Raw genomic sequence first — 25820 nt, 5'->3', positions numbered from 1 at the left:
TACCCTCTGTACCTCCCTACCTTGATTTTTCATCTTTCCTTACCTGGACTTTTTATTTACTTGCACTCTAGCTGAATTATCTCATTCTAGTCTAAGCCAAGGTACAGAGCTATGGATTTGCCCTGCACCTTGTGTGCGAAATCTTTCGTTTTTGTTTGTAGTATTGCCAGCTTCCTCACAATAACATTCAAAGACCTGGCACAAAGTCTGTAACCAGCCTAACTGCCAACTGGGCTTGGAAAGTAGAATTGTTAGCAGTGTCACCTGTAAGATACAAAACTTCAAATGCAAACACAGATATGGTCTTTCTTCTACCTGATGTTTTGTCAACACAACACAATCTATCTGAAAACATCTTCTCTTGCCTGTCAAGACACATTCCACATTCCCTTTATTTTCCTCCTACCTCAGTGGTCACTTCTACATAGCTTCTTTTGTTAGTTACTCCATTTTCTCCTGAACTCTCCTCTTTCAACACCCACTTCCTTGTTCTCCAATATCATGGCTTTAAATACTACCTATGTTTTAATAATTCCCAAATTCATATCTCAAGCTCAGGCCTCTCCCCCAGACTCTGGAGTCATATACCTAATTTCCTACTCAACATCACTTAATTCAATGTTTAATAGACATCTCAAGCTCAACATATCCAGAACTGAACTCCTTCACTTTTCCTCCAAACATGCCTTGTCTACAGCCTTCGGTGTTCCAAAAGATGGCCCCAAGATGCTTCCAATTATCCCATCAAAACCTTACAGTTATCCTTGAAGACTCTTTCCCACATATTCCCACATTCAATTCATGGGCAAGTCCTATTTTTCCTGCCTCCAAAATGTATTCTACCACTTCTTACCACCTTCACTGCTATTACCTTTGTCTAAGGGACCATCCTCTTTCACCTAGATTACTGCAATAGCTAATAGATCTCCTTCCTTCTAGCTCTGTCTCCCTCCCCTCAGCATCTGATGAACTAACATAGCAGTCATAGTGATCTTTTTAAAAAGTCAGGTCATGTCTTTGCTGTTTGAAACCCTTCATGGCTCCCTATTTCACTTAGAGTAAAAGCCAAGGCCCTTGTAACGGCTGTTGAGTTCCTATATGATCTGTCCACATTCTTCGTCTGACTCTGTTTACTACTCTCTTCCTTGCTTATTCTAACCACCATAACCTCCTAATGCCCCTCAAACAATCTATACATGTATACATGCACCCACACAAAAGCCTTTGCACTGGCTGCTCCCATTGCTGGAAATTCTTACCCTAAACATATGCTTGGTTAAACTCCCTCACCTCTTTGCTTAAATCACTTTCTCAATGAAGCCTGTTGTGAACACCCTATTTAATATGAGACATTTGAAATGCATTTGGATCTATCTCCTAAGATATATAACACTGTACTCTTAGGTTTTCAGCCATTTGTTTATTGTTGTATCTACAAATTAACCTGTGTCCTAGGACAAAGTGCATTCTGATGAACTTCAAGATTTCAACAGATTTCCAGAATTCTTTCTATAATTTCCAGGCCACGTATAGAAAATTCTTGATTGGCCAAAATGCTTAGAGAGTGGTATGTCTCAGTTAAGATCATTAGGATTAGGTTATAAGGCACACATCTCAACAATGTGACTTAAAAGAGCCACCAGACAGATACTCTTAATGATGTGAGTTTCACCCTGATTTCTTTGAGTTAAGCCTTTCACATTTCTAGGAATCCTTTATTTGAAATATAATCATTTCTGCAAGACCCAGCACATTAAACTCTTTAACTCGTTCACTCAGGTTGTTTTATTAATGGTTGTTGAGATCTGAACAGAGAAAAGAGGAGTAAGGGGCAGTGCTCTGCCACCCTGCGTCTGCTTCCTAGTGTGTGGCCCCATGAGTGCCTGTCCTACTTTTTTCTATTTAAGAGATAGGTCTATGAGAGCGATACAAAACAGGGTTGAGAGAAGTCAACCCAAGGAGTCTGGACAAAAAAGGAGACTAGACACAGTCAACTAGGGATACCTGGGCAGATCAAGTGGCTTGAAAAAGGCCCTGGGAGCTCTGCAACAGTCAAAAGGGCAATGTGACAGCTTGGAGTTGGAGGTGACTGCTGTCCTGTCAACCCCAGGCATTCAAGGTATCCAGAGGGGGTGCAGAGAGGCCAGGAAGGGTGCTGAGAGGGAGCAGATAGCCAGAGAAGGGGACTGCAGCACACAGAGCATCTTTCTATTTTGCTTAAGGTCATCATCCCTAAACCCAGAATGAAGGCCACCCTTCACTGGTGTTAAAATTCTTGCTAACTTGGACTCGCTAACTAAGTAAATACTAACTACTGAACACTACTTGACACCTGGTAAGTTATCCTCAGAGTCCTACAGAAACATCTGAAGTGAGGTTCAATCTATCTCCTAAGATATATGACACTGATAATTTTTTGTTTACTTTTAGATTAATATGAGGGTACAAACTATTAGGTTCCACTGCTTGTATTTGTTAGGTAGAATCCAGGTTGGAGTTGTGCTCCTCACCCAGAAGGTGTGTCATATACCCTTATCTTGTGCCCGTTAGGTGAGAGCACACAATCCTCCTCCCTCCTTCCCTCTCCCCTGACACTGATCTTTTTTTTAAACACTTGTTATGGACAGGAGAGGGGCAGGCATGGCTATGAAGGGAGAGAAAGAGGGAGTCTTATAGTAATTGATCAGTTCTGTATCTTGATTATGGTGGTAATTTACATTAATCCACACAGTAATAAAACTGCATAGAACTACACACACGCACACACACAAATATACACACACTTGAATTCATATAAAACTGGCAAAACCTGAATAAACTCTGTAGATTGTACTAATATCAATTCCCTGGTTTTAACATTGTACTACAGTACAATATAAAAGATGTTACCATTGGGGGTACAGGTTACATGGGATCTCCCTGTATGTGTTTTTGCAATTTCCTATAAATCTATAATTATTTAAAAATAATTTTCCCATTTATTTATTTACTTTTTGAGATAAGGTCCCACTCTGTCACTTAGAGTGCAGAGGCATCATTGTAGCTCACTGCAACAAATTCCTAGGCTCAAGCCATCCTCTTGCTTTGGCTCCCCAGTAATGGAGACTACAGGTACTCGCCACCACACCTGGCAAATTTTTCTACTTTTTGTAGAGATGGAGTCCCACTCTTGCTCAGCCTAGTCTTCTCAAACTCCTGGCCTCAAGCAATCCTCATGCCTCAGCCCCCCCAAACTAGGATTACAGGCATGAGACACCATGCCCAATCCTATTTATTTTTAATCTGTATACATGTATATTCATGGGGTACAAGTGCAATTTCTGTTACCCTTATATGCAGCACAGTGGTGAAATCAGGCCCTTGAGTGCATATGTCACTGAAGCAACACACATTTACCCACCAAGCAACTTCTCATCTTCCACCCACCAAACTCCTCACCGCTCTGAGTCTCCTTTGTCCAATGGCCCACACGCTGCTTCCATGTGTGCACATTATTTAGCTCCCACTTACAAGTGAGAACATGCAGTATTTGTCTTTGTATGTCCAAGCTGTTGCACCTAAAATAATGGCCTCAAGTTCCATCCATGTTGCAGCAAAAAACACTTCATTATTTTTTACAGATGAATAGTATTCCATTGTGTATATATACCACCTTTTCTTTATCCAGTCCTCTCTTGATGGATACTTGGGTGGATTCCATGTCTTTGGAATAGTGCTGCAATGAAGATACTAGTGCAGGTACCTTCTTTATATATTAATTTCTGCTCTTTTGGGTAAATACCCAGAAGTGGGATTGCTGGATGATATGGTAGCTCTATTTTCAGTTCTTTGAGAAATCCCCACACTGTTTTCCATGGTGGTTGAGCTAATTTACATTCCCACCAACAATGAGGAAGAGCTCCATTTTCTCCACATTCTCACCAACATACTATTTTTTTTCTTTACAATAACAGCTATTCTGATTGGTGTAAGATCTTGCATGACTCTGATGATTAGTGATACTGAACATTTTTTCATATGCTTTCTGGCCATTTGTCTTCTTTTGAAAAATTTCTATTTATATCCTTAGCCTACTTTTTAATCAGGTTAATTTTTGTTGTTTTGAGTTTCTTATAAATTCTAGCTATTAGTCCCTTGTCAAATGTATAGTTTGCAATACATTCTCCCATTCTATAGGTGGTATGTTTACTCTGTCGGTTATTTCTCTTGCTATGCAGAAGCACTATAGTTTAATTAAGTTCCATTTGTTTATTTTTGTTTTTGTTTTCTTGTGCTTTTTGCTGAGACTAATATCTGGAAGAGTTTTCCCTAGGTTTTCTTCTAGTATTTTTATGGTTTCAAGTCTTACATTCAATTCTTTAATCCATCTTGAGTTGATTTTTAAAAATAAAAAAGTAATAATTTTAAAATGGTTATTAGTTTACTTGGTGTTACTTTTCTATTTTTAAAGAAACTCACAAAATCTAAAGGGGTTGAATTTTAATTATTACACATAACACTGAACTGTTCCTCTTTGTTCCTCCTCCTTTAATCTTAACTGAAGAGACTAATATCAGACTTTCATGAGTCCTGAGTTAAAAGAGTTTCTGCACTGGGGCCAGTAGAATATGAAACTCAACTTCTAGTCAAAAGTCTGCTTTGAGGGCAGCCCCTATGGCTCAAAGGAGTAGGGTGCCGGCCCCATATGCCAGAGGTCGCAGGTTCAAACCCAGCCCTGGCCAAAAAACTGCAAACCCCCCCCCAAAAACAAACAAACAAAAAAATCAAAAAAAGTCAGCTTTAATCACTATAATGCAGCCTGATATTGGCAAGCACATCCAGAGTATTTCCCAGGGTTCTACGGCCACATACTGTCTCATCTTAATGTTGATGTCCAGGGCTCTCAGAATTAAAAAAAAATACTTAACTTGTTATTTATCAGACTTTTTCTCTGAGTCTTTTTTTCCTTGCACTATCTACTAATATTCCAAAGAACATACTTGAAACACTGGTACAGTGGAAAGGAATTAGAGTTTCAATCCCATAGTGATCCCGAGCACTCACCAGTTGTATAATCTAAACAAGTAATTTAACTTTTCCAAATTTCAATTTCCTTATTTATAAAATATTAATAATGACAGCTATCTTACTGCCTTTATGAAAAGTAATTTAACGATATGTATCAAAAAATCCAAAATCTCTTCATACTCATTAGCTAATTTTAGTTCTACAGATATCCCCATATCCTGTGGAAGTAATCTAAAACATTGGAAAAACTTAATATAAAATGTTATTGCATTATTTATAACAGCAATGATCACTTTCAAGTGTCTTAATTGTCCACCAATAAGGAAATACTTAAGCCATATGACTCATATGATTTCACCCAACACAATTATGTTTATAGATAATTTTTAATAATTTAGAAAAGGATCATCCCATAATGTTCATTTTAAAAGTCATATAGTACTAGGTCAAACATGCTAAAATATACTCATACAAAATATACTGCAGGAAAATACATGAAAATTTTATGACTAGTTATTCCTGGGGATAGGGTTTTTGAAATAAATTAATAATTATAAGCCAGAAATTCTTTGATTTGGCCCAGAGTTTAATTAAATATGGTTTAAAACATAGTCTGGGGCAGCACCAGTAGCTCTGTGGGTAGGGCGCCGGCCACATACACTGAGGTTGACAGGCTCAAACCCAGCCCGGGCCTGCTGAAACCACAATGACAACTGCAAGAAAATAATAGCCGGGCGTTGTGGTGGGCACCTATAGTCCCAGCTATTTGGGAGGCTGAGGCAAGAGAATTGCTTAAGTCCAAGAGTCTGAGGTTGCTGTGAGCTGTGATGCCACAGCACTCTACTCAGGTGACAGCTTAAGACTCTATCTCAAAATAATAATAACAATAATAATAATAATAAAAACACAGTCTGTAATGTTTTGTAATCACCTACCATTTTCTTTCCGGGAAGGAAAAAGACATGTCAACACACATCAATTGGTAACACTCTCAGAAAGAAGCCAGGCTGGGTTGGGGCTGGGAGGAAGGGGGCACTGTTCACTCTCAGGGGCACCCCAACAGCAACCCTCACAAACCTAAAGAGGCAGCACTTGTGCTGTTTCAGATGTATATTTTAGCATCTAAACATCAGCAAGCCTCTAGAAAAATGTTTTCCTTTTCTCCTATAATTTCCCATATTATAAATTTTTCATTTTATAAATCTTTAATACCTTCAATATCAAGCCTACAAGATAAAAGTCCCACCAGTGAAGTTTCACCTATATCATTATATAAATAAGTGGAATTCGGGACATACTATCAATTGTATACCCATGTTGCCGGTCCCAATTCAAAAGAAATAAATTCAGATGCTATTCTGTTTGTAGAGGCATACTTGTCTGGCAGAATTGGACGCCAAACGTCTCCACGGCCAGATAAAAATCTGGTGAATTTTGGTAGTAGGTGAATAAATAAAAGAAAACCAAGATTAGTTCAACTAAAATAGAAAGACAAAAAGCTCCCTTTTTTTATTTTTTATTAAATCATAACTTTGTACATTGAAAAATCTCCCTTTTAGATAATTTTCCAGCATTTTAAAATCATTCCATGCTGTTGTTTTCATTTTATTATTGTTCACTCACCCTTCTCACCTATGCATGCCTAAAGTCTTTCCTTAAAAGTGATGAGTAACATACACATATTGTTTGTTTCAATTCTGCAATTTGGCCACTTTCTGATACCTCTCAGACAACCTCAAACACCACCAGGGGTAAGTAATATCCACTTTTGATTTGTGTAAGCTGCTCCGAGGAGCTGCTTCATTACTCATTTTTCCTGTGGATATGCAGGGTTAGGACTTCTAATCGTAGAGAAAAAAATATATATTAATCGTCTGAACACAAAGGGTTCTTTAAATTAGATTTACTTTGACATCCACAACTTATTGAATGTTGGATTCTAAAACAAACCTCTAAGTTGTTAAGATAAATATCCATTGAAAATGCTGAAAAGGTGGGAAGCAAAGCAAGAGAGATAATGGAAAATCCAATTGAGGAAAAGATAAGGGGCATTCACAAGCTGATAAGGCAACTGGCTGCAGCACCAGGAGAGGAAAGAGCACAGTAAAATTACATTCTAATCCCATTCAAACAGTTGGGCATCCAAGTTTGGCTGTATCTTTTTTTCTGGGACAGAGTCTCACTCTATTACCCTGGCTAGAGTACAGTGGCTTTCTCATAGCTCACTGCAACCTCAAACTCCTGAGCTCAAGCCATCCTCCTGCCTCAGCCTGCTGAGTAGCTGGGACAGGAGTGTACCACAATACCCAACTAGTTTTCTATTTTTAGGAGAGACGGGGGTCTCGCTTTTGCTCAGGTTGGTCTTGAATTCCTGAGCTCACGCAATGCTCCCACCTCAGCCTCCCAGAGTTCTAGGATTACAGATGTGAGCCAGGGTGCTCAGCCTAAGCTTGGCTATCTCTTATAGATGAAGCTACCTTACATATGTTCCCATGGTATTTTCTGTAACTGCACTTTTTTAGTATCAATGAAGGATTCCCTTATTTATGCTCCAATGATCTAGATAATGAAACAGGGACTCTTAGACTAAGTTTTAAAATTTATTTTAGGTAAATAAAATGTAAAACCTGGCTGTTCTCTAAATAGCTCTAACTCTACAACTTAGATCTCCCAATACCATCAGGGAATATTTCCAAGTCTGATATACAGATGGTGCCCTCACATCACAACAGAGACTTACTATTCTCAACTTGCCTTCAAGTTTTGACATGAAAAAAATTTAAAACATATTGCTGTATCACTTAATTAGTCTATGAAGAAAATATGATAAGAATTCAATATAAAAACATCATCAAAAGGCAGATGGTGGAATAATGACAGAAAAGTTGTTTAAGACAGCAAACAAATCCTGCAATTGAGAAATTGTTGGGATTTTTAAGTCTCCAGGATGATTTTCTTACGCTAGCACATTTGCCTGAGAGGCCTAAGAGAACACTGATCCCACAGAGACACCAGACAAATCCATTATCACCAAAATTTCATACTGATGAATTTCATACTGGCTCGGTGCGAAACCAAAAAAGTCCATCAGATCACACAGTCAGCGGCCACAATCAAAAGCGCACACGTGGTGTCTTTCTAACCTCTTTAGTAAGCCTGGATTTCACTGACTCAAATTCAAACTAGATGACTTCTCGGTTCATTCAAGGTCTTTGATCAAATGCTACTTCTGCAAAGACCTCTGTGACTACCCTTTCTAAACTAACCCTGCCCTCTCTCCCCTTTCTCTGCTTTATCTTCCGTCATTGCTTTTATCTCTGTCTACACAGCAGTATAGTTTTGTCTATACTTGGTTACTGTCTGCTCCTCTACCCCTGTTCTCTTACCTTTGGCTTCATAGTACTTATTACTTTGACACCCATAACCTATTGAATGCTGAATTCTAAAATGAACCTCTAGAAGGTTCGTGTGTTTTGTTCACCACTGTATTCCTTACCCCCGGAACGATATCCTGTCCATTCGAGGTACTTGATAAATTCTCTTTTGAAGACTGGCTGACTGAAAGCCTTCCCAACTTGGACTCCACCTCATGAAGTCAGGGGCCTTGTCAGCTTTTGTCACTAACATATGCCCCTCAAAAGCGTCTGGCACATGGTAAGCAGAGAATACAATCTCTAAACAGTAGGAAAGTGGATGACTAAGATCAGATGCTTTTCCTACAACCACCACCTAGGGAAGGTGGACAAGAGTATGAGGCAGGGAGAAGGGGGCAATGGAGAAAATGGCAAAAGGACAGGCCAGGCACACTGAAGACAGAGCTTCCACATATCTCAAGTGCGTTTGAGGAGATGATAAAACACATAAGATTCAAGAACCCAGCCTTGTCTGTAACATGTTCAATAAATAACCAAAGACTGTACAGCAAGGGAAACAAGAGTGAAAAGGTAACATATGAAATGAAAATATATGCAAGCAATATATCTTATAAGTGGTTAACATCCAAAATACATAAGGAACTCAACACCAAAAAAAAAAAAAATTAAAAATGGACAAAGGAACTCAAAAGATACTTTTCCAAAGAAGACACACAAAATGGCCAGCAAGTGAATGAAAAGTGAATAGAGATGTTCAACATCACTACTACAAGGGAAATGCAAATCATAACTATAATGAGGTATCACCTCACACCTGTTAGAATGACATTATCAAAAAGGCAAAAAATAGTAATAGATGTCAGTGAGGACAAGGAGAAAAAGAAACCTAGTACATGGCTAGTGGGAATATAAATTGGTCCAGCCACTGTGGAAAACAAAATACAGAGGTTCCTTGAAATTAAAAATAGAACTACAGGCCAGACAAAGTGGCTCACACCTGTAATCCTAGCACTCCGGGAGGCTAAGTGGGAGAATCACTTGAAGTAAGAGTTCAAGATCAGCCTGAACAAGAGCAAGATACTGTCCCTATAAAAAAATGGAAAAATTAGTTGGGCATGGTAGTGGGAACCTATAGTCCCAGCTACTCAAGAGGCTGAGGCAGGAGGATCACTGCAGCCCGAGAATTGGAGGTTGCAGTGAACTAGTCTGACACCACTGCCTGGGTGACAAAGGGAGACTCAGGGAGACTCTTGTCTCAAACAAACAAATAAAAATAGAACTATCTTATGATCCAGCAATCTCACCTCTGGGTATACATCCAAAGGAAATGAAATGAGTAGCCCGAAGAGATATCTGCACTCCCGTGTTCACTGCAGCCTTGTTCACAATCACCAAGATATGGAAACAACCTAACTGCTGACAGATGAATGGATAAAGACAATGTCACACACACACAATGGAATATAATTTAGTATTAAAGTGAAGGAAATCCTGACATTTGTGACATTATGCTAGGTGAAGTACAAGTTGGGAAGGCTTTCAGGCACAGAAAGACTAATACTGCATTTTGTTACTTACATATAGAATCTAAAATAGTTGAACTCATAGAAGCAGAGAGTAGAATGGTGGATGCCAGGGGCTGAGGGAGGAGGAAATGAGAGACATTGGTCAAAGGGCATAGAGTTTCAGTTATTCTGGATGAATAAGTTCTGGAGTTCTAACACACAGCAATGTGAATATAGTTAACAATTCTGTATTATATGCTTGAAATTTCTAAGCGGGTAGATCTTAAGTATTCCCACTACACACAAATTAACAACAACAGATGATGAATATGTTAATTAGCATGATTATAACATCATTTCACAACATATATATGTATCAAAACATAAAATCCTACACCATGAATATATATAGTTTTATTTGTTAACTGTACCTCAATAAAGATAGAAAAAAATCAATGACTAGAGGAATAAGCCTGACCAAACACCAGGAAGACATTAATGTCTTCGTCTGGGGTTTAAATAGAATTGAAATTTCATATAATATCAAGAATCAAATTATTAAATTGTGAGTAATGTCTGCTTCTCATCACAGGCTCTTTTGTATTTGTTTTCAACATCTAAACTATTAAGCCTTTCTAAAGTTCTTTAAAAGTTATTTCTCCATTTAATTAAAAAAGAGAGAAGTTCTTGATCTTTTAACCAATTTGTAAGTAGTATTTCTATAGAGCAAGCCTTCCTATTTGATATATTTACATTTTACAATTTATTTTATTCAAGGAAAGAGTTTTTAGAAAATTATGTTACTCAGAGGTAAGCATTTTAGGGTAATCACTTCAATGCAATTGACATATTCTTTGGTTTCCACAGTTCTAAGTGTAGGAGCCATGCTCTGCGGCGTTATCTATGGGTTCTTGGCCATTATTTGTCTATTTGTTAAAGTGTCACCAATATTCATTTTTGAGAATACACCCTCGTCCCCATATCCCCACAGAGAAGAAATAGACCACCATTAAGGAATATCAAAATACATACAGAGAAACAAAAATGTAATTTTACCCCCAGTTTGGCTGTCCAAAGTCTTATTACTTTACACTTTACTAACAACACGGCATAGCAGCATACAAGATTATCTATCAGAAAATATTACTTCAAAGTCATCACAACTCAATAATGATCAACTTTAATAATCATCAATGGCTCAGATGTGAAAACAGTATTTATAGAGATTTTCCTAAAAGATAAATAATCCATTTATTTCTAAAATATCCTTAAATCTATGCTTTGATTAATTCAGACTATCAGAAAACTATATATTATCCGGCACCCTAGGAGGATTACCCTCCTATAATGCCCCATTAGCATTGTGCTGCATTAAAGAGACCATTAAATCCATTGCTGAATTCACTGTTGGGATATTGTTAAGGATATTGATGATCACACTGCAACATATGTTCTTTCTGAAGCTGAGGGTGGTCAATGGATCCCAGAATCAGCTTGATTAATTGCTCTTCTCCAGGAGAAATAGGTTTAGTTTGTAAACACTAAATAATGAAAGACCTGTGCTTCTTTGTATTGTTATGAGAAATTATAGCTTAGATGCTTATATTAGTAAATGAGAGAAGTTTAAAATTAATTATCTAAGTTTCCCCTTTAAGAAGCCAGAAAAAGAAAATTTAAACCCAAAGTAAAAAGAATTACGGGGGGGGAAATGGACAAAAATCAATTAATTTCTTAAACAACAGAGTAAATCAGCCAAAAGTTGGTTCTTTTAAATTATTAACAAAATTAAGAAGTTCCTAGTAAGAATGATCAAGACAATTCAATGCCAACAAATTTGATAACTTACATGAAAAGAACAAACTCGTTGAAACAATTTATCAAAACTGATGCAAAAAGAAATAGAAAAATATGAATAGTTCTCCATCTATTAAACAATGATTTTGCATCTGGACTCCTGGTCCAGATGATACCTACAAAATATATATATTTTTTGAGAGAGAGAGTCTCACTCTGTTGCCCTGGGTAGAGTGTCATGGTGTCATCAAAGTTCATAGCAACCTCAAACTCTTGGGCTCAAGCAGTTCTCTTGCCTTAGTCTCCCAAGTAGGTTGGGACTATGGGCACCCACCATGATGCCCAGCTAGTTTTTCTATTTTTAGTAGAGACGAGGTCTTGCTGTTGCTCAGGCTGGTCTTGGACTCCTGAGCTCAAGCAATCCACCTGCCTTGGCTTCCCAGGGTGCTAAGATTATAGGCCTGAGCCACTGCACCTTGCTCCTACAAAACATTTTTTAAAGAAACAGCATCAATATTAGACAAATTATTTTAGAAATAGAGGAAAAAGAAAGATTTTATTTCTTACTTCATTTGATGCAACTGGAATAATCCTAATACTAAAATCTGAAAACATGTTGAAACACACACAAAACACAACTCACATCCTGGCAAAATGAAAAATAGCAAATTCTTTCCTGTAAAATCAGAAACAAAACAAGAATGATAATTCTCACCTCTTCTATTCAACCTTGTCCTAGAATTCTTGGCCAATGCAACAAAGCTAGAAAAATAAATAATAAAAGCCATAAAAATCAGAAAGAATAAGTAAAACAGCCAGTACTTACAAATAAGATTGTCTACCAAGAAAATCCTGAGGAATTCACAAAGTAACTACTAGAACTGAATAACTTGCCTAAAGTTACATGACCAGTAAAATCAAACCTGGGATATGAACCTATATAATCAAACTCCCAAATGTTTAACCCCCACACTATGTTCTCTCACTACTTAGGGATGGATGACACTTGCATTAGCCCACAAACCTCAACACAGCCATGACTGTAGCTATTCTCAGCCTCATTTGAAGATCTAGAAACAGAGGTTCATCTGCATGGCCAAGATCACATAACTAGGGGATTGAGGTGACAGGATTTGAGTCCAGGTCTGGCTGATCCTAAAACAAAGCCAATTGGAATATATCATGTTTTCCAAACTTGAAGCAGGAATGAAATGATCCAGGTGATAAGGTCCTGAAACAAACCAGTAGAATAGATAGGCCAAGAGAAGAAGTGGTGACTGGTTGGATGTGAAAAAGAACACAGGTGAAAAACCAAGGTTTTTAGAGGGGGGGAAAAATCATAACATCATTTAAAAAAGGTTTCTCTAAAAATAGGAAAGAAAGTGATAAAGACAAACTTTTGGGAAAGAGGGTAAAAATGATTAAATCAGGGGCAAGGAAAAAGAAAATTATTAAGTCAAAATTATTATTTAGACAAGCATCTGTTTGTTATCAGTAAAAAAGAACTTTCTTGGAAGCCTCTACTAGACTTCTGCTGTGACTTTTTGGCCAGACAGTGTGACATGAACACATGAGTAGCCACAAGGGAGATTAGGGAAATCAGTATTTTGTTGTTCCAGCCTCTGTAGCAGAGATAGGGGAAGGAAAATTTTGTCTGCCACAAAATATTAATGGAATATTCACGTGGAAATAAGCAACAGAGAGACAGAAATGCATCTGGCCTGGAGGATTAGCTAAGGAAACAGAGTTTAAGCAATCTGTATAGTTAAAGCAAAGGAAATGGATGAGTGCTCCAAAAAAGAGCACAAAGAAAGCAGTGGCAGCATTTTGTTTTTCTTGTCAGGCAGGGGAGCGAGCAGGTGCGCGTGGATGCAGCTGAGTCAACACGGCTGGGGCTGCTGCCTCTGCTCCAGTCAGCCATTGTTTTCTTTCAAATGTCTGCCTGGAATTTTCTCTGTCATCCTTCCCACTCAGTTACTTCCATCCCCTTTCTCTTTTCTCGGGCTCTCAGCACTTCTAAGGTGGTCTCTCCTTCCCATCCCCCTCATTTGTGAACTGAAAGTCCCTACAGGAGGGAAAACTCTCTCCTCATTGCCACTGATTAGGATGGATGAAGGTGGATTTACATCTAACTGAAGAAAAACTAGCTGACAGGCTATGAAATCTTAGAAACTCATGGGAAATTCCAACAAGAAGGATTTGCCAGTCCTCCCCTTATTTGAGAAGCCAGAAATCCATTTGGGAGAAGCCCAGCTAAGACAAGCAGACTGGGTTGGCTTTGCTAAGGCTGTGTGCAGAAGACCCAGGGGCAGGGCTCAGGCTGCGTGGGACCAGCCCCTTCCTCACGGAGCCATAGGTCCTCAGGCACACCAATCCCATGTGTGCACCCAGTCTGAAGGAGTCTACTAGCTCTGGCTAAATTTTCCTTTCTTAAAATCCAAGGCCAAGCAAAATCTGAACCATAGAATTTAACCCTGAGGACGTACTAGGTAGTACTATCTTCTCATGGCTCCACATACAGTGGAACCTCCATGGTTGACCAGCTCCCTACATTGACCACTCCTTAAGTTGACCTAATTTTCATATGCTGGACATGCACCACATGTACTAAAGCCTACTGCCTTATGTTGAGCACCTCCATGTGTTGACCAGTTGGTTACAGTCCTTTGGGTGGTCAACTCACAGAGGTCCTACTGTGATTATGTCATGTGTTCTCGTGTGTTTGGGGACATAAGAGACGTCCTGCAAGAACAGATAACTGCTGAGCATTAAACTTTAAAAACAATATATTGCTAAGATCACAAAAAGAGATCACTTGACGTTGTCTGTCTTATGATGGAACTATACAACACTTCTATGAAGTAGTCTTTCCAAAAAAAAAAAAAAACAAATCAAAATCCTATCAAACTCTATACCCAAATATTATACCTACTTATAGGAAATACAGGGGGCAAAGGGACATATTAAAAAACTCCATAGGGGTACAATCAAAATTCCAACTGCAAAATAAGTACCAGTTTCTTCAACAAATTTATTACAAGGAAGGAAAAGAGAGACTAAAACAGAGAACCCAGACCTAGAATCATATCAACGAAATACGATTTATTTGGTTCCCGATAGAAAAAGTCATAAAAAAGAAAATTATAAGATAAATGGAAAAATTTGAAGTTCATTGAATATTTGACTATACAACGTGTCCATAAAATTCATGTGCAATCAATTTACTATGTTAAACTGTTGTGCTTTGGTTTTTTTGGGGAGACAGAGTCTCACTTTATTACCCGTGGTAACATGGTGTCATCACTCACAGCAACCTGATACTTTAGGGCTCAGGTGATTGTCTCAGCCTTCTGAGTAGCTGGGACTGCAGGCGCCCACCACAATGCCCCACTAATTTTTAGAGATGGGGTCTCACTCTTGCTCAGGCTGGTCTTGAACTCTTGCACTCAAGCAATCCGCCTGCTTCAGCTCCCTAGAGTGCTGGGGTTACAGGCATGAGCCACCATGCCTGGCCCCTGTTAAACTATTTTAAATTGCACATAACCTTTATGGACACCCTATACTAGAGACCCAATGTCAAATTGTTTAGTGTGTGTGATAACAGTATTTTTTCTTTATAAAAAATCTTTACCTTTAGAAATATATACTGAAATATTTACAAATGAAATAACACCACCTGTGGTATTTACTTCAAAAAATTCTGGGGGCAGTGGGCATGAATGGGACATAAATCAAACAAAATAGGCTGTTGAGTTGATGACTGTGGAGCAGAGGCAGGGGTGATACAAGAGAGTCATGCTGTTTCCCTTCCTTTTGTATATTTTACATTTTTCTGTAATAAAAAAAAGTGAGTTTTGAAAAAGAAAAGACTAGAAAAGAGCTATACAATGTCATTTTTCTTTAGTTTTCCTGTTAGCCAGAAAACACAGAAGGAGCAGCAGAGGCAGATGTTGACAGTGCACATCTGACAAAGAGGGCCGGCACCAGGCCTAGCCTACAAGGTTGCACAGGCCACTCCGTCCCTGAGGAGGGTGCATGAATAAAATATCAAGGGACTAAATCAAGGGATGTGAAAAGAGAAGTGAGCAGCTACAATGGAGTCAGGTTTGTGTATTACCGTGTTGGACTAAGCGTGTGGTGGGAGCACTCCTAATGGTCAGCTAACTGCAAGAGGTGGCAGCCGAGCTGGCCAGGAAGATTCCCAGAACTACCTTCTGATTATAAGTCAATTCCTGGGCTTTGTCACTCTAGGAAGAGAATGTATTGTCATACAGGCCAGGAGATGGAAGGGTCCTGACCTCCTGGCAGCTTGGCTTCTCATTGTAAATGCATAAAATGGACTTCTTAGAATAATTGGATTTCCCATAAAGATTACTCAGAGAAAAAATATATTAGTCAAAGGATGCAAGTGTCCACATCTCTGATGCGACAGATCTTACTGTCAAATTAATAAGTAATCTTTCTGGGTTCTATGGTCCCCAAGAGTCTGGTGCCTATCTCTCTGGCCCTGGGAGATGTATGAATGGTTGGTGTGCTAACAAATCAGGATTCTGAGATTGCAAGGCCATTCCCGAGACTCAGAAAATGTACCAGGGTAATGTCATCCCTGGGGACCTGCCTGGTAGACACCAGTCACCCCCAGAGACACCCTTCTGCTCAGTGTGCTTCTTTGATCTTCTGCCTTCCTCATGGGTAGAATCACATCTGACGTTTCCTTGATATCTGAGTCATCTTCTCTCACCAGGTGTGCTACAAAGCATTTTTGTTTTTAACAAATTTATTCCTTGATTTCTTTCACTCGAATTCAACCACATGAAAATAGATAACATCTGTTTGAGGGCAAGTCAGATGCAGAGAAACTTTCCATGAGGTATTTATAAAATGGAAAATGAATATTTAAATTCCTCAGCGGCTTTTGAAAGATCACAACCTTTGTTACATGTGTCTACCATGTTAACTTCACCTTCCGCTTTGGCCTGTGATAGCCAGTGTTCCTCACATAAGCCAGTCAACTGAGGATCTTCCTCCAACCTACACTGCTGATTAAAGAACAAGAAACCAAACACTCTAAACTCTTTCACAAATGAAGACCATTTCCTTCATCTCCAGGGGTTTCACTGTCAATCACTTAGATTCATCGCTAGCAAAGGATGCTGAATTTCTTCTGCAAAGGTGCACATAGTAAATATTTTAATCTCTGTGAGCCACACAGCGTCCACTGCAGTTTCTTCCTGTAAGGGGAAAGCAGCTGCAGACAATACCAGGCATGCCAAAAAATGTATACACATTGTAAGCCATCTTGTTGGAAGTAAAATCGATCATTCCCCAAAAGTATACAAATTGCAGGCAAAATGGACATGTGTAGCATGTTTAAGTACATATGACCAGTAAAAGTACTTTCAGTTCAACTTCAAAAAGTAATACACAAATAACAGCATTTAAAATGTGTATATATATTTTTGGCACCTTCTGTATACAGGGTATCCCAAAGGTCACCATACACAGATACACAAGGAAAATGGGAAACTGCAGCTAAATGTGTCTTTATTTACAAAACATTCATTACAAAGTTTTACAAAATATTTTTCAATGTGCTGACATATAAATATAAAAATATTAAACATACAAATAATGAGTATGTTAATTTTCCTATGTATAACAACCTTTGGGACACCCAAATGAGCATGTCTGTGCTCCAATAAAACTTTGTTCATGGATGTTAAAATGTGATGCTCATATAGATTTCACAGGTCATGAAATAGAACTTTTTAAATTTATTTCCAACCACTCAGGAATGTAAAAACCATTCTTAGCTCAGGAAACCTACAGGCAACCCGCCGGATCTTGTCAGTTCCTTCTCCGTGGTGATGGACATCAGCAACGATCCACTATACATGTGTGACACTGTGCTGTCCCTGTCCCTTTACCACAAGAACTACGACCTATAAATGGCTCTAACGTTCACAGGTGGCAAATTCGAAACTTTATGGGGAAAACATTTTCACTAAACTTAAACAATGGCCAACACACTTAAAAAAAATGCAAGAGGGACTTTACCTAACAATTGCAATCAGTGTAACCTGGCTTATTGTACCCTCAATGAATCCCCAACAATAAAAAAAAAAAAATGACATGTTACATATCTTAAACCCCAAATAGTGGGAATTATATAATTCATTCCTAGTTATCATCCCTGTTCAGAAAAAATTGTAAGATCCCCATGAGAGAGTGCTTGTTTTGCTTTAACAATTTGCTTTTTTCAGTGTTAATTTACCCTTCTAGATATTCAATGTCTTTCTGACTCTGAGTTAAAAATTAGTATTCGTACACTCTCATCTCCTTGGTCACACCATGGTCCAAGACTGTGAACGCTTGGCATGTAAAAAGCTTCAGATTTTCTTTCTTTATCCTAACCCACGTATGTACAAAATTTTTAATCCCTTCCCCCACGTACAATTTTATATAGTATTTTCCTATCTATGACAAATGTCTAGGCACAACTAACAAACACTTCTAAAGCTCTATTTTCTTTGAATTTTTGTTTGTTTGTTTGTTTCACTTCAATTTTAATTGCATTCCTTTTTACTCCTACAGACTTTCTCTTTTAATGCCTCTGTTTATTTCCATGCCTTGGGATCCTCTTTTCCTGGCCATTCACAGAGTCATCACTTAAATAATGAATATATTAGAACTATACTTCCCAGATTTGTTATGTTTCCACTTAAAAGGTCCCAGGGTCATATTCCCAAATTAACCCAGGGGGTTCCTTGTACCATTTCTTCTTTTTTGTACGTGCTTGAAAATGTCCATAATAAAAACGTTTTATAAAAAGAGAGCATACATTCCTATAAACTAGATTTGGTCGCAAGAAGAACTCACAGTTGGAAAATCTGCAGATTCATATGCTACGTCTGCTCAAGGTGCTCCCTCCCGCTCTGAGGTCCAGGCAGGAAACTTGGGGGAAGCATCTCTGACAGACCCAACAACTCTCTCCTCTGCATTTCCAAATCACACATCTCCATTAAAGCACTAATCATTGTATTGTGGTTAGTTGTTTATGTAGCTGTCCTACCATTACCACCACCGTCAACCCAAGCTAATAAGCAACTCTCATTTCCCGTTGCATCCCAATGCCAAGCACGCTGCTTGGAATAAGGAATCAAGACAGCATTTCTCAGAAATATTGAGGCGGTGTCCTCTCATTGGAGAGATTTCAGGGGGCTTTCCTAGCCAACTTCTATCAGTACTCTCTCAAAAAACAAACAGATGAGAGGCTGGGCATGATGGCTCATGCCTGTAATCCCAGATCTCTGGGAGGCTGAAACAGGAAAATCCCTTGAGCTATGGAGTTTGAGAACAGCCTGAGCCAGAACAAGACCTGTCTCTACTAAAAATAGAAACATTAGTAGGAGTTGCAGTGGGTACCTATAGTCCTAGCTACTGTGGAGGCTGAGGCAGGAAGATCACTTGAACTCTGGAATTTGAGGTTGCTATGAGCTAGGCTGATGCTACAGCACTCCAGCGTGGGGCAACAGAGTGAAAGTCTCTCAAAAAAATAAATTAAAATAATAAAAAAATTTTAAAATTAACAAGATGGGTTCAGTGCCTGTGGCTCAAGCGGCTAAGGCACCAGCCACATACACCTGAGCTGGCGGGTTCAAATCCAGCCCCGGCCTGCCAAACAACAAGGATGGCTGCAACCAAAAAATAGCTGGGCGTTGTGGCTGGCTCCTGTAGTCCCAGCTACTTGGGAGGCAGAGGCAGGAGACTCACTTAAGCCCAGGAGTTGGAGGTTGCTGTGAGCTGTGATGCCACAGCACTCTACCCAGGGCGACAGCTTGAGGCTCTGTCTCGACAAAAAAAAAAGGAAAAAAATTAACAGATGGATCAGGTGTGATGGCTCACACTTACAATCTCAGCACTTTGGAAGGCCAAGGCTAAAGGATTGCTTCAGGCAAAGATTTTAAGAGCAGCCTGAGCAACATAGCAAGAACTCTCCTCATCTCTACAGAAAAAGTAAAATTAGCTGGGCATGGAGACGCACCTGTAGTCCTAGCTACAGAAGGCCGAGGCAAGAGAACTGCTTGAATCTAAGAGTTAGAGGTTACAGTGAGCTATGATCAAGCCACTGCCCTCCAGCCTGGGTGACAGAGCAAGACCCTGTTTCTAAAAAGTAAAAGAAAAAAAATTTTAACTAAAAAATAAACAGAAAATCTAAGTAAAATACAACTTCAAAGCAGGTCCTTCGAAGCCTTCTTACAATGAGATTGCAGCTTCTAAACTGTTCTTCTTAAGAATGAATTCTGGCGTCAAAACTGCAGAGCATGCGCAGTTCTCTTAACACCACAGAGCAGGCCAGGTGCAGTGGCTCAGGCTGGCAATCCCAGCACTCCCAGAAGCCAAGGTGGGAGGATCCGGGAAGATCACTTAAACCCAGGGATTTGAGGTTGCAGTGAGCTATGATGACGCCAATGCACTCTTGCACTCTGCCCAGAGCAGGACAGGATCTGTCTCAAAAAAACAAAACCCTGGCACAGCGCCTGTGGCTCAAGCGGCTAAGGCGCCAGCCACATACACTTGAGCTGGTGGGTTCGAATCCAGCCCGGCCCGCCAAGCAACAATGATGGCTGAAACAACAAAAAAAAAATAACCAGGCGTTGTGGCAGGTGCCTAGTCCCAGCTACTTGGGAGACGGAGGCAGGAGAATCGCTTGAACCCAGGAGTTGGAGGTTGCTGTGAGCTGTGACACTACAGCACTCTACCCAGGGCAACAGCTTGAGGCTCTGTCTCAAAAAAAAAAAAAAAAAAAAACCCACAGAATAAAATGCCTACATGTCACCTGACAATTTTCAAACTACTTTCACCTGGTTATCTTCTTCCTTTCGTCCACTCATCCTTCATTTTTCAGATATTCAAGGAAGTAAAAGTGACAGTTCTGGACCTAAAACCCTTAACTTATTGATCTATCCACTCAGTTCAGTATTTGTGGAGAGTTGGTGGTGTTTTCTTTTTCCTAGTAAATTTTTTTCCTATTAGGAATAGTGGCATTCAATGGTGGCACCAAACCCTAAGAATCCATTTCAAATAAAATCATTTGGGCAGATTTATGTTACAAAAAGAGAGAAACAAATACATCCCACTTATGTTAGTCCGGCTCTATGATTTTGCCGTAAGTACTTCTAATTGACTAAAGGTTTCCAGTGAATTACTGACTGCTAAAAGAATAGGATGCCATGCATTTTTACAAATACAAATACGTTTTCTAGTATCTCAAAATTTCACTCATGAGGAAGTACTACTATTTATAGGTTAAGTGCAAGATCTTGATTCTCTTCCTTTATAATTCATTTTTCCCAAACTATTATTTTTAGATTACTTATCACATTAGCAAGCTCTACACTTCAATATGCTTAGTTTTCTTCTACATAATTCTGTATGATTTAACCATCATTTCAATTCTGTATTTATTGCACAAAACTCTTCTAATATTAGTACATATCATTTTAGACATAAATAGGGCACTGCTTGCCAAAAAATCTTGCTATGTGTGGTAATTGAAAGTTAAAATTGTTTCTCAGATATATTAAGTTATTCAAATTAGCTACATTTAGCTTTTCTCAAATTACTTAATAATTTTCAACAAAGGCCTATAATGGAGTATGCACAGCATGCCACACTTAGGATTTTCAAATTTGATCTGGTTAGGAATCTGTTAATTGAAAAAATTTCAATATGGCAGAGCACAAAATATTTCACCCAAATGCAAATAGAGATGTCCTACACATAGCTGCAGGACAAGCATCATTGCCCTTCTGCATCAAACTCTGAAATTTAGAGGCAGTTCACTCTGCAAGATTTCTCGCTCAGTTCTTAAAAGTTTAGATGCATCACCTTTTAATCAGGGTAATAAACTTTAATTGCTAACATACTGTGTAATGTTTACTGCTGAACCCACAATCTGGACAAACAGAAAATTATGCTGTCAGAGCCTGGTAACAACTGCACTTCGCTGTTACACTCAGCCTCCTCCTTAGGGAGAGCTGTCGTCGGGACTTACATGCTTTACGGTTTTAATTTTTTTAGAGTAACGGTCTTTCCCCGAGAAGCAGGTATTTAAGACGAAGGCGGCCTCCCTCGTGACCTTCCTAACGCAGACCTTGAGCCATCAACTGCGGGGGCAGAGAGCTGCGAATTTCAGCAAGGACTTGGCAGCTCCCCTGGGTCCCTCACACTTTGCTTTCAGGAACAACAACAAAAAGAATGTTTCTCGGCACCTGCCTGTCCCCTACCTCTCCATAAAACTTAAATTACATATACCCCTAGTAGTGCGATAGCGGGACTACCACATCACCTTCAGTCCGGAGATACCAAGAGAAAATAACCCCCACCCAGGAGTGGCGCCTGAAGTGGCGGCGGGGCGAGGGGATTGGAGAGGCTGGTGCACCCCCCTCCCCGCACTGCGCTGAATTTCTCCACCACGTGCAATAATTCCGTGCAGGTGGCACAGAATGAAAGGCCAGGGTCTGCGTGCTCCCGCGTCCGGGACCAGGACCTCAGCCTCCTCCCCGGCTCTGGAACCCGGGCACCTGCAGCCCGGCCGCGCTGCGCCCAGGTCCCGGGCTGCTGGGCTGCGGATCTGGGCGGCGGTGCCCTCAGCGGTCTGGGGACAGGGGCCGCGCCGCGGAGCCCGGCCCCCGCCTGGGGACTCCGCCCGAGATACCTCTTATCCAGGCAGGCGATCCACTCGGCGGAGGAAGAAGAATGGGCGGCGTGCGCAGCAACCATGTTGGGCAGCGGCGCGCGGTGTCCCCGGCTGCGGCGACCTCGAGCGCTCACTCTGCCTCCGCCCCCGCCTCGCCGCGCGCGGACCCCGCTCCTCCGGGCCCGCCTCGCCGCCGGCGCGCCCGCGACTGCCCGCCCTCCCAGCGGGCTCCCGCGGCCTGCGGGCTGGGGGCGGGAGGAGAGGGGACCGGGGGGCGGAACGCGGGCGCGAGCCGCCCGCCCGCCGCTGCACTGCGGCGCCCGGGGTGGGGAGCCCCGCGGTCCCGCCCGCCGAGGGGTGGGGAGGTGGCGACCCCGGGTGGCCGGCCACCTGCGACAGGTGTCCGCCGCGTCCCGGGAGACCGAGCCCCACCTTCACCTCGGGGCCTGGGACGCGGGGAGGGAGGGCAGGCGCCAGGGCGTGTGTGTGGGGAGGGGGATGTCAGCGTCTATATATTCTTCATACAGCAAATGCCACTAAAATGGCTGCTGCTGCTGTTTCCTTAGAAACACATTAGTCTTCCTCAGCAGCTGTCAAAACTTGCGGGCGGTTTCTTGCTCACCTTCGCCTCTCCCCTTTCAAGAGGGATAGCGGGGAGGGCTAGGAAGGCTTGGGACGGAGCCCAAGCCACACGGTGGTCTCCAAGTGTGGAATCAGAAGACAGTTTCTCCTTCAAGGCGAGGAAGCGCAGGACGGAATGGAGAGGCCGTGCAGGCCTGGCTGGAGGCGGGAGGGATGGAGGGCGACTAGAGGGCCCAGTGAAAGGGGCAAAGTAACCTGGGACCGAGGGGACGACAAACTGAAGTCGCTGGCCTTGAACCTTGGGCGTCCGGGGGCTTCCATCACCTGCACGATGAGAAACACACAGTTGAGAATGGGGAGCAGTGGGGGCCTGAGCGGAGCGGGGGGTTGCGAGGGCGCCGAGATCCCAGGCCATGGGGAGCTGGCTGGTGGGCGGCTGGCAGAGCGCCTAAGGGCCTGTCTTCTGTGGATGTTCACACAGGGGTTGCGCCTGGAAGTTGTTCCGCTTCATGCTACCAAAACCAAATCACATGCCCACGATTGTTTAGGGATCTGGGGACAAGTCAAATCTTTTGCACGACTACCGAACACTCGAAATTTGTGGCGTGTCTTTGGGAACACACACTGGGGTAAGGGGCACGGTATTGCTTTCTTCACTTCGTTTTTTGGAGGTTTTTTCCTCCTTTTCTATCCACCCCTGCACAAAGGAGGTTCAAGGACATTGAAGAGAAGAGAACATCAGCTGCTTTCTGGGCTACCCTTTAATTCTAGTAAAATGATTATTACCAAAGAATTTGCCATTTCTCCTCCGCTTGATGGCCAGGACCTGCCACGGTGTTCTTTCAGCAACACGTCCCTGGTCAGGGCTTGTCCCCCCACTTGCCCTTCATCCTGTTAATTTCTGTCATGTTTAAGGTAAATGACATTTAAAATATTGTACTACATAAAAATTACCAAAGGCCAAATACCTTGCGGCTTTTTTACCATATCAGTATGAAGCAGGAAGCATGTCCCCTATATATATTAAGTTTCACTTATAAATACATCAGAGAGTGCCTGAGAATGTTTCAAGGTCACCGAACGCTTTTTTAAAATGTCTTTTCTCACAGAACGTTTCAAGGAAAGGAACTTGAGGAGAAAGGGACTGCATATCACCTGTCATTACAGAGCTCAAAGTCTCTTTGGTTTGGGTCATGATACTAAGAATAGTCGCCATTTATTGACTGTCCACCGAGTGTTAGACATGTGCAGTGTTTTTACATTTATTATCTCATTAAATCTTCAGAACATTCTATGAGGCAGACCCACAAGGACAATACTCCACTCTGGAAATGTAATGAAATAGAGAAAATGATATTTATCAATACTTTCAGGAAAGGTGTTGAATGGGTTGGAAGGAAGACGCAGATGAGCTGCTTGGAGCAGGAATGAGACCCTCAAGGAATCTCCTATGCACTTTAAGGAGTGCCGCTCCGATGCACTGCAAGGCTTTTGTTTTGCTACATAACCCTGCATTTCCTTTAAAGAGAATTTGAAGAATTAAGGAACATCCTTTCAAAGGAGCACCAAGAATCATTAGTTTACCCAAAGCATGCACAGGTCTCCATTCAGCCCTAGAGGTAGGGACTAGTATTCCCAAGACACTCACCAGGACACTGACTCTGGGAACTGGGGCCCACAACTGGAATTAAGTCTGTTTGATTAAAAAGCCCTTGCACATCAGTGCTGGTGTCAATGTCTCTGTCAATAAAATGAGAGTATAAGACATGTCCAAACAACTGCTCCAATGGTAAGAACAAAATGGTTATAAATAGATTTTTTAATAGAGAGAAATTCATGAGGAATTAAAAAATAGACATCCTTGAAACGTTAGGAATAGCTTTACCATTCTACAAATCATTCTTGTGGTCTGAAAGGGATTTGATCGTTTGTCTAAAACTACAGAAGTAAAGGAACAACTGTTGATAATTAGTTATCCTAGTATGAAAAAGAAGAAAATGGGATTTTGTTTAGATTTAATGAGAAAGGCAAAGAACCAAAGAGTATTATTTATTCATTTTCCCTTCTTTAAAAGAACATAAAGTAATCCAGGCCAAAAAGACCATATGTTGTATGACTCCATTTATATGAAACTTCCAGTAAAGTAAATGTATAGTGACAGAAAGTAGACAAGGAATTGCCTGGGACTAGGGTGGTACAAATAGGGAGTGACTGAAAATGGGCCTACAGAGTCTTTTTGGGGTAGTGGAAATGATCAAAATTAGATCGTTGATGATGGATCCACAATGCTATAAATTTAATAAGCATTGAATGGTATATTTAAGATGAGTGAATTTGACGGTATGTAAGTAATAGCTTAATAAAACTGTTAAGCAAATAATCAGAAAATAGTAATAAAACTAGTTGGGAAAAATATGATTTATCTTTTGGGGGAAAATAAACGTATATGAGAAAAAGTAAAAAATATCTGTAATTTCACCACCTAGAGATAATACTGCTAATATTTTGGTACATTTCATTCTAAACTTTTCCATTTTAAAAAGAGACTATTATACACACATAGAACTAGCTTCATATATGCATTTAAGTGTATGTCATGTATATTTACATATTAAATAGACTTGCAAGCATTAATAGTTAATAGGCCACTTTTCTGCTTGGAATGGAAAAATGTTTTCTCTATCGAAAAAATCTTTATTAACCACTTTTACTGGCTACCAAATTTTCTAATGTATAGCTATGATTTACTTAAACTTTTTTATTTCAATATATTAAGGGAGTACAAATGTTTTTCTTACATGGATACCTTGTATAATGCTCAATCAAATTATCTTTCAAGACCTGTTTTTTTGCATT

General features: G+C 40.5%; 1 protein-coding gene across 2 annotated transcripts in view; it reads right to left on the bottom strand.

Annotated features, from left to right (window-relative positions):
* The window catches only part of RAPGEF4 (Rap guanine nucleotide exchange factor 4), a 304043-nt gene extending 281432 nt beyond the window's left edge, over positions 1-22611 (bottom strand). Inside the window, exon 1 of one of the 2 annotated variants that reach the window (XM_053596307.1) lies at positions 22401-22611. In XM_053596307.1, coding sequence (XP_053452282.1) covers positions 22401-22465 — 65 coding nt within the window. In that variant the 5' untranslated portion in view covers positions 22466-22611. The remainder of the gene's footprint in view (positions 1-22400) is intronic. The other variant, XM_053596308.1, reaches the window with a different exon arrangement.
* Between the last annotated feature and the right edge of the window lie 3209 nt (positions 22612-25820).

This window comes from Nycticebus coucang, chromosome 7 (assembly GCF_027406575.1).
Source record: "Nycticebus coucang isolate mNycCou1 chromosome 7, mNycCou1.pri, whole genome shotgun sequence".
NCBI classification, from domain to species: Eukaryota; Metazoa; Chordata; class Mammalia; order Primates; family Lorisidae; genus Nycticebus; species Nycticebus coucang.
This window is presented reverse-complemented; position numbering and strand designations above follow the sequence as displayed.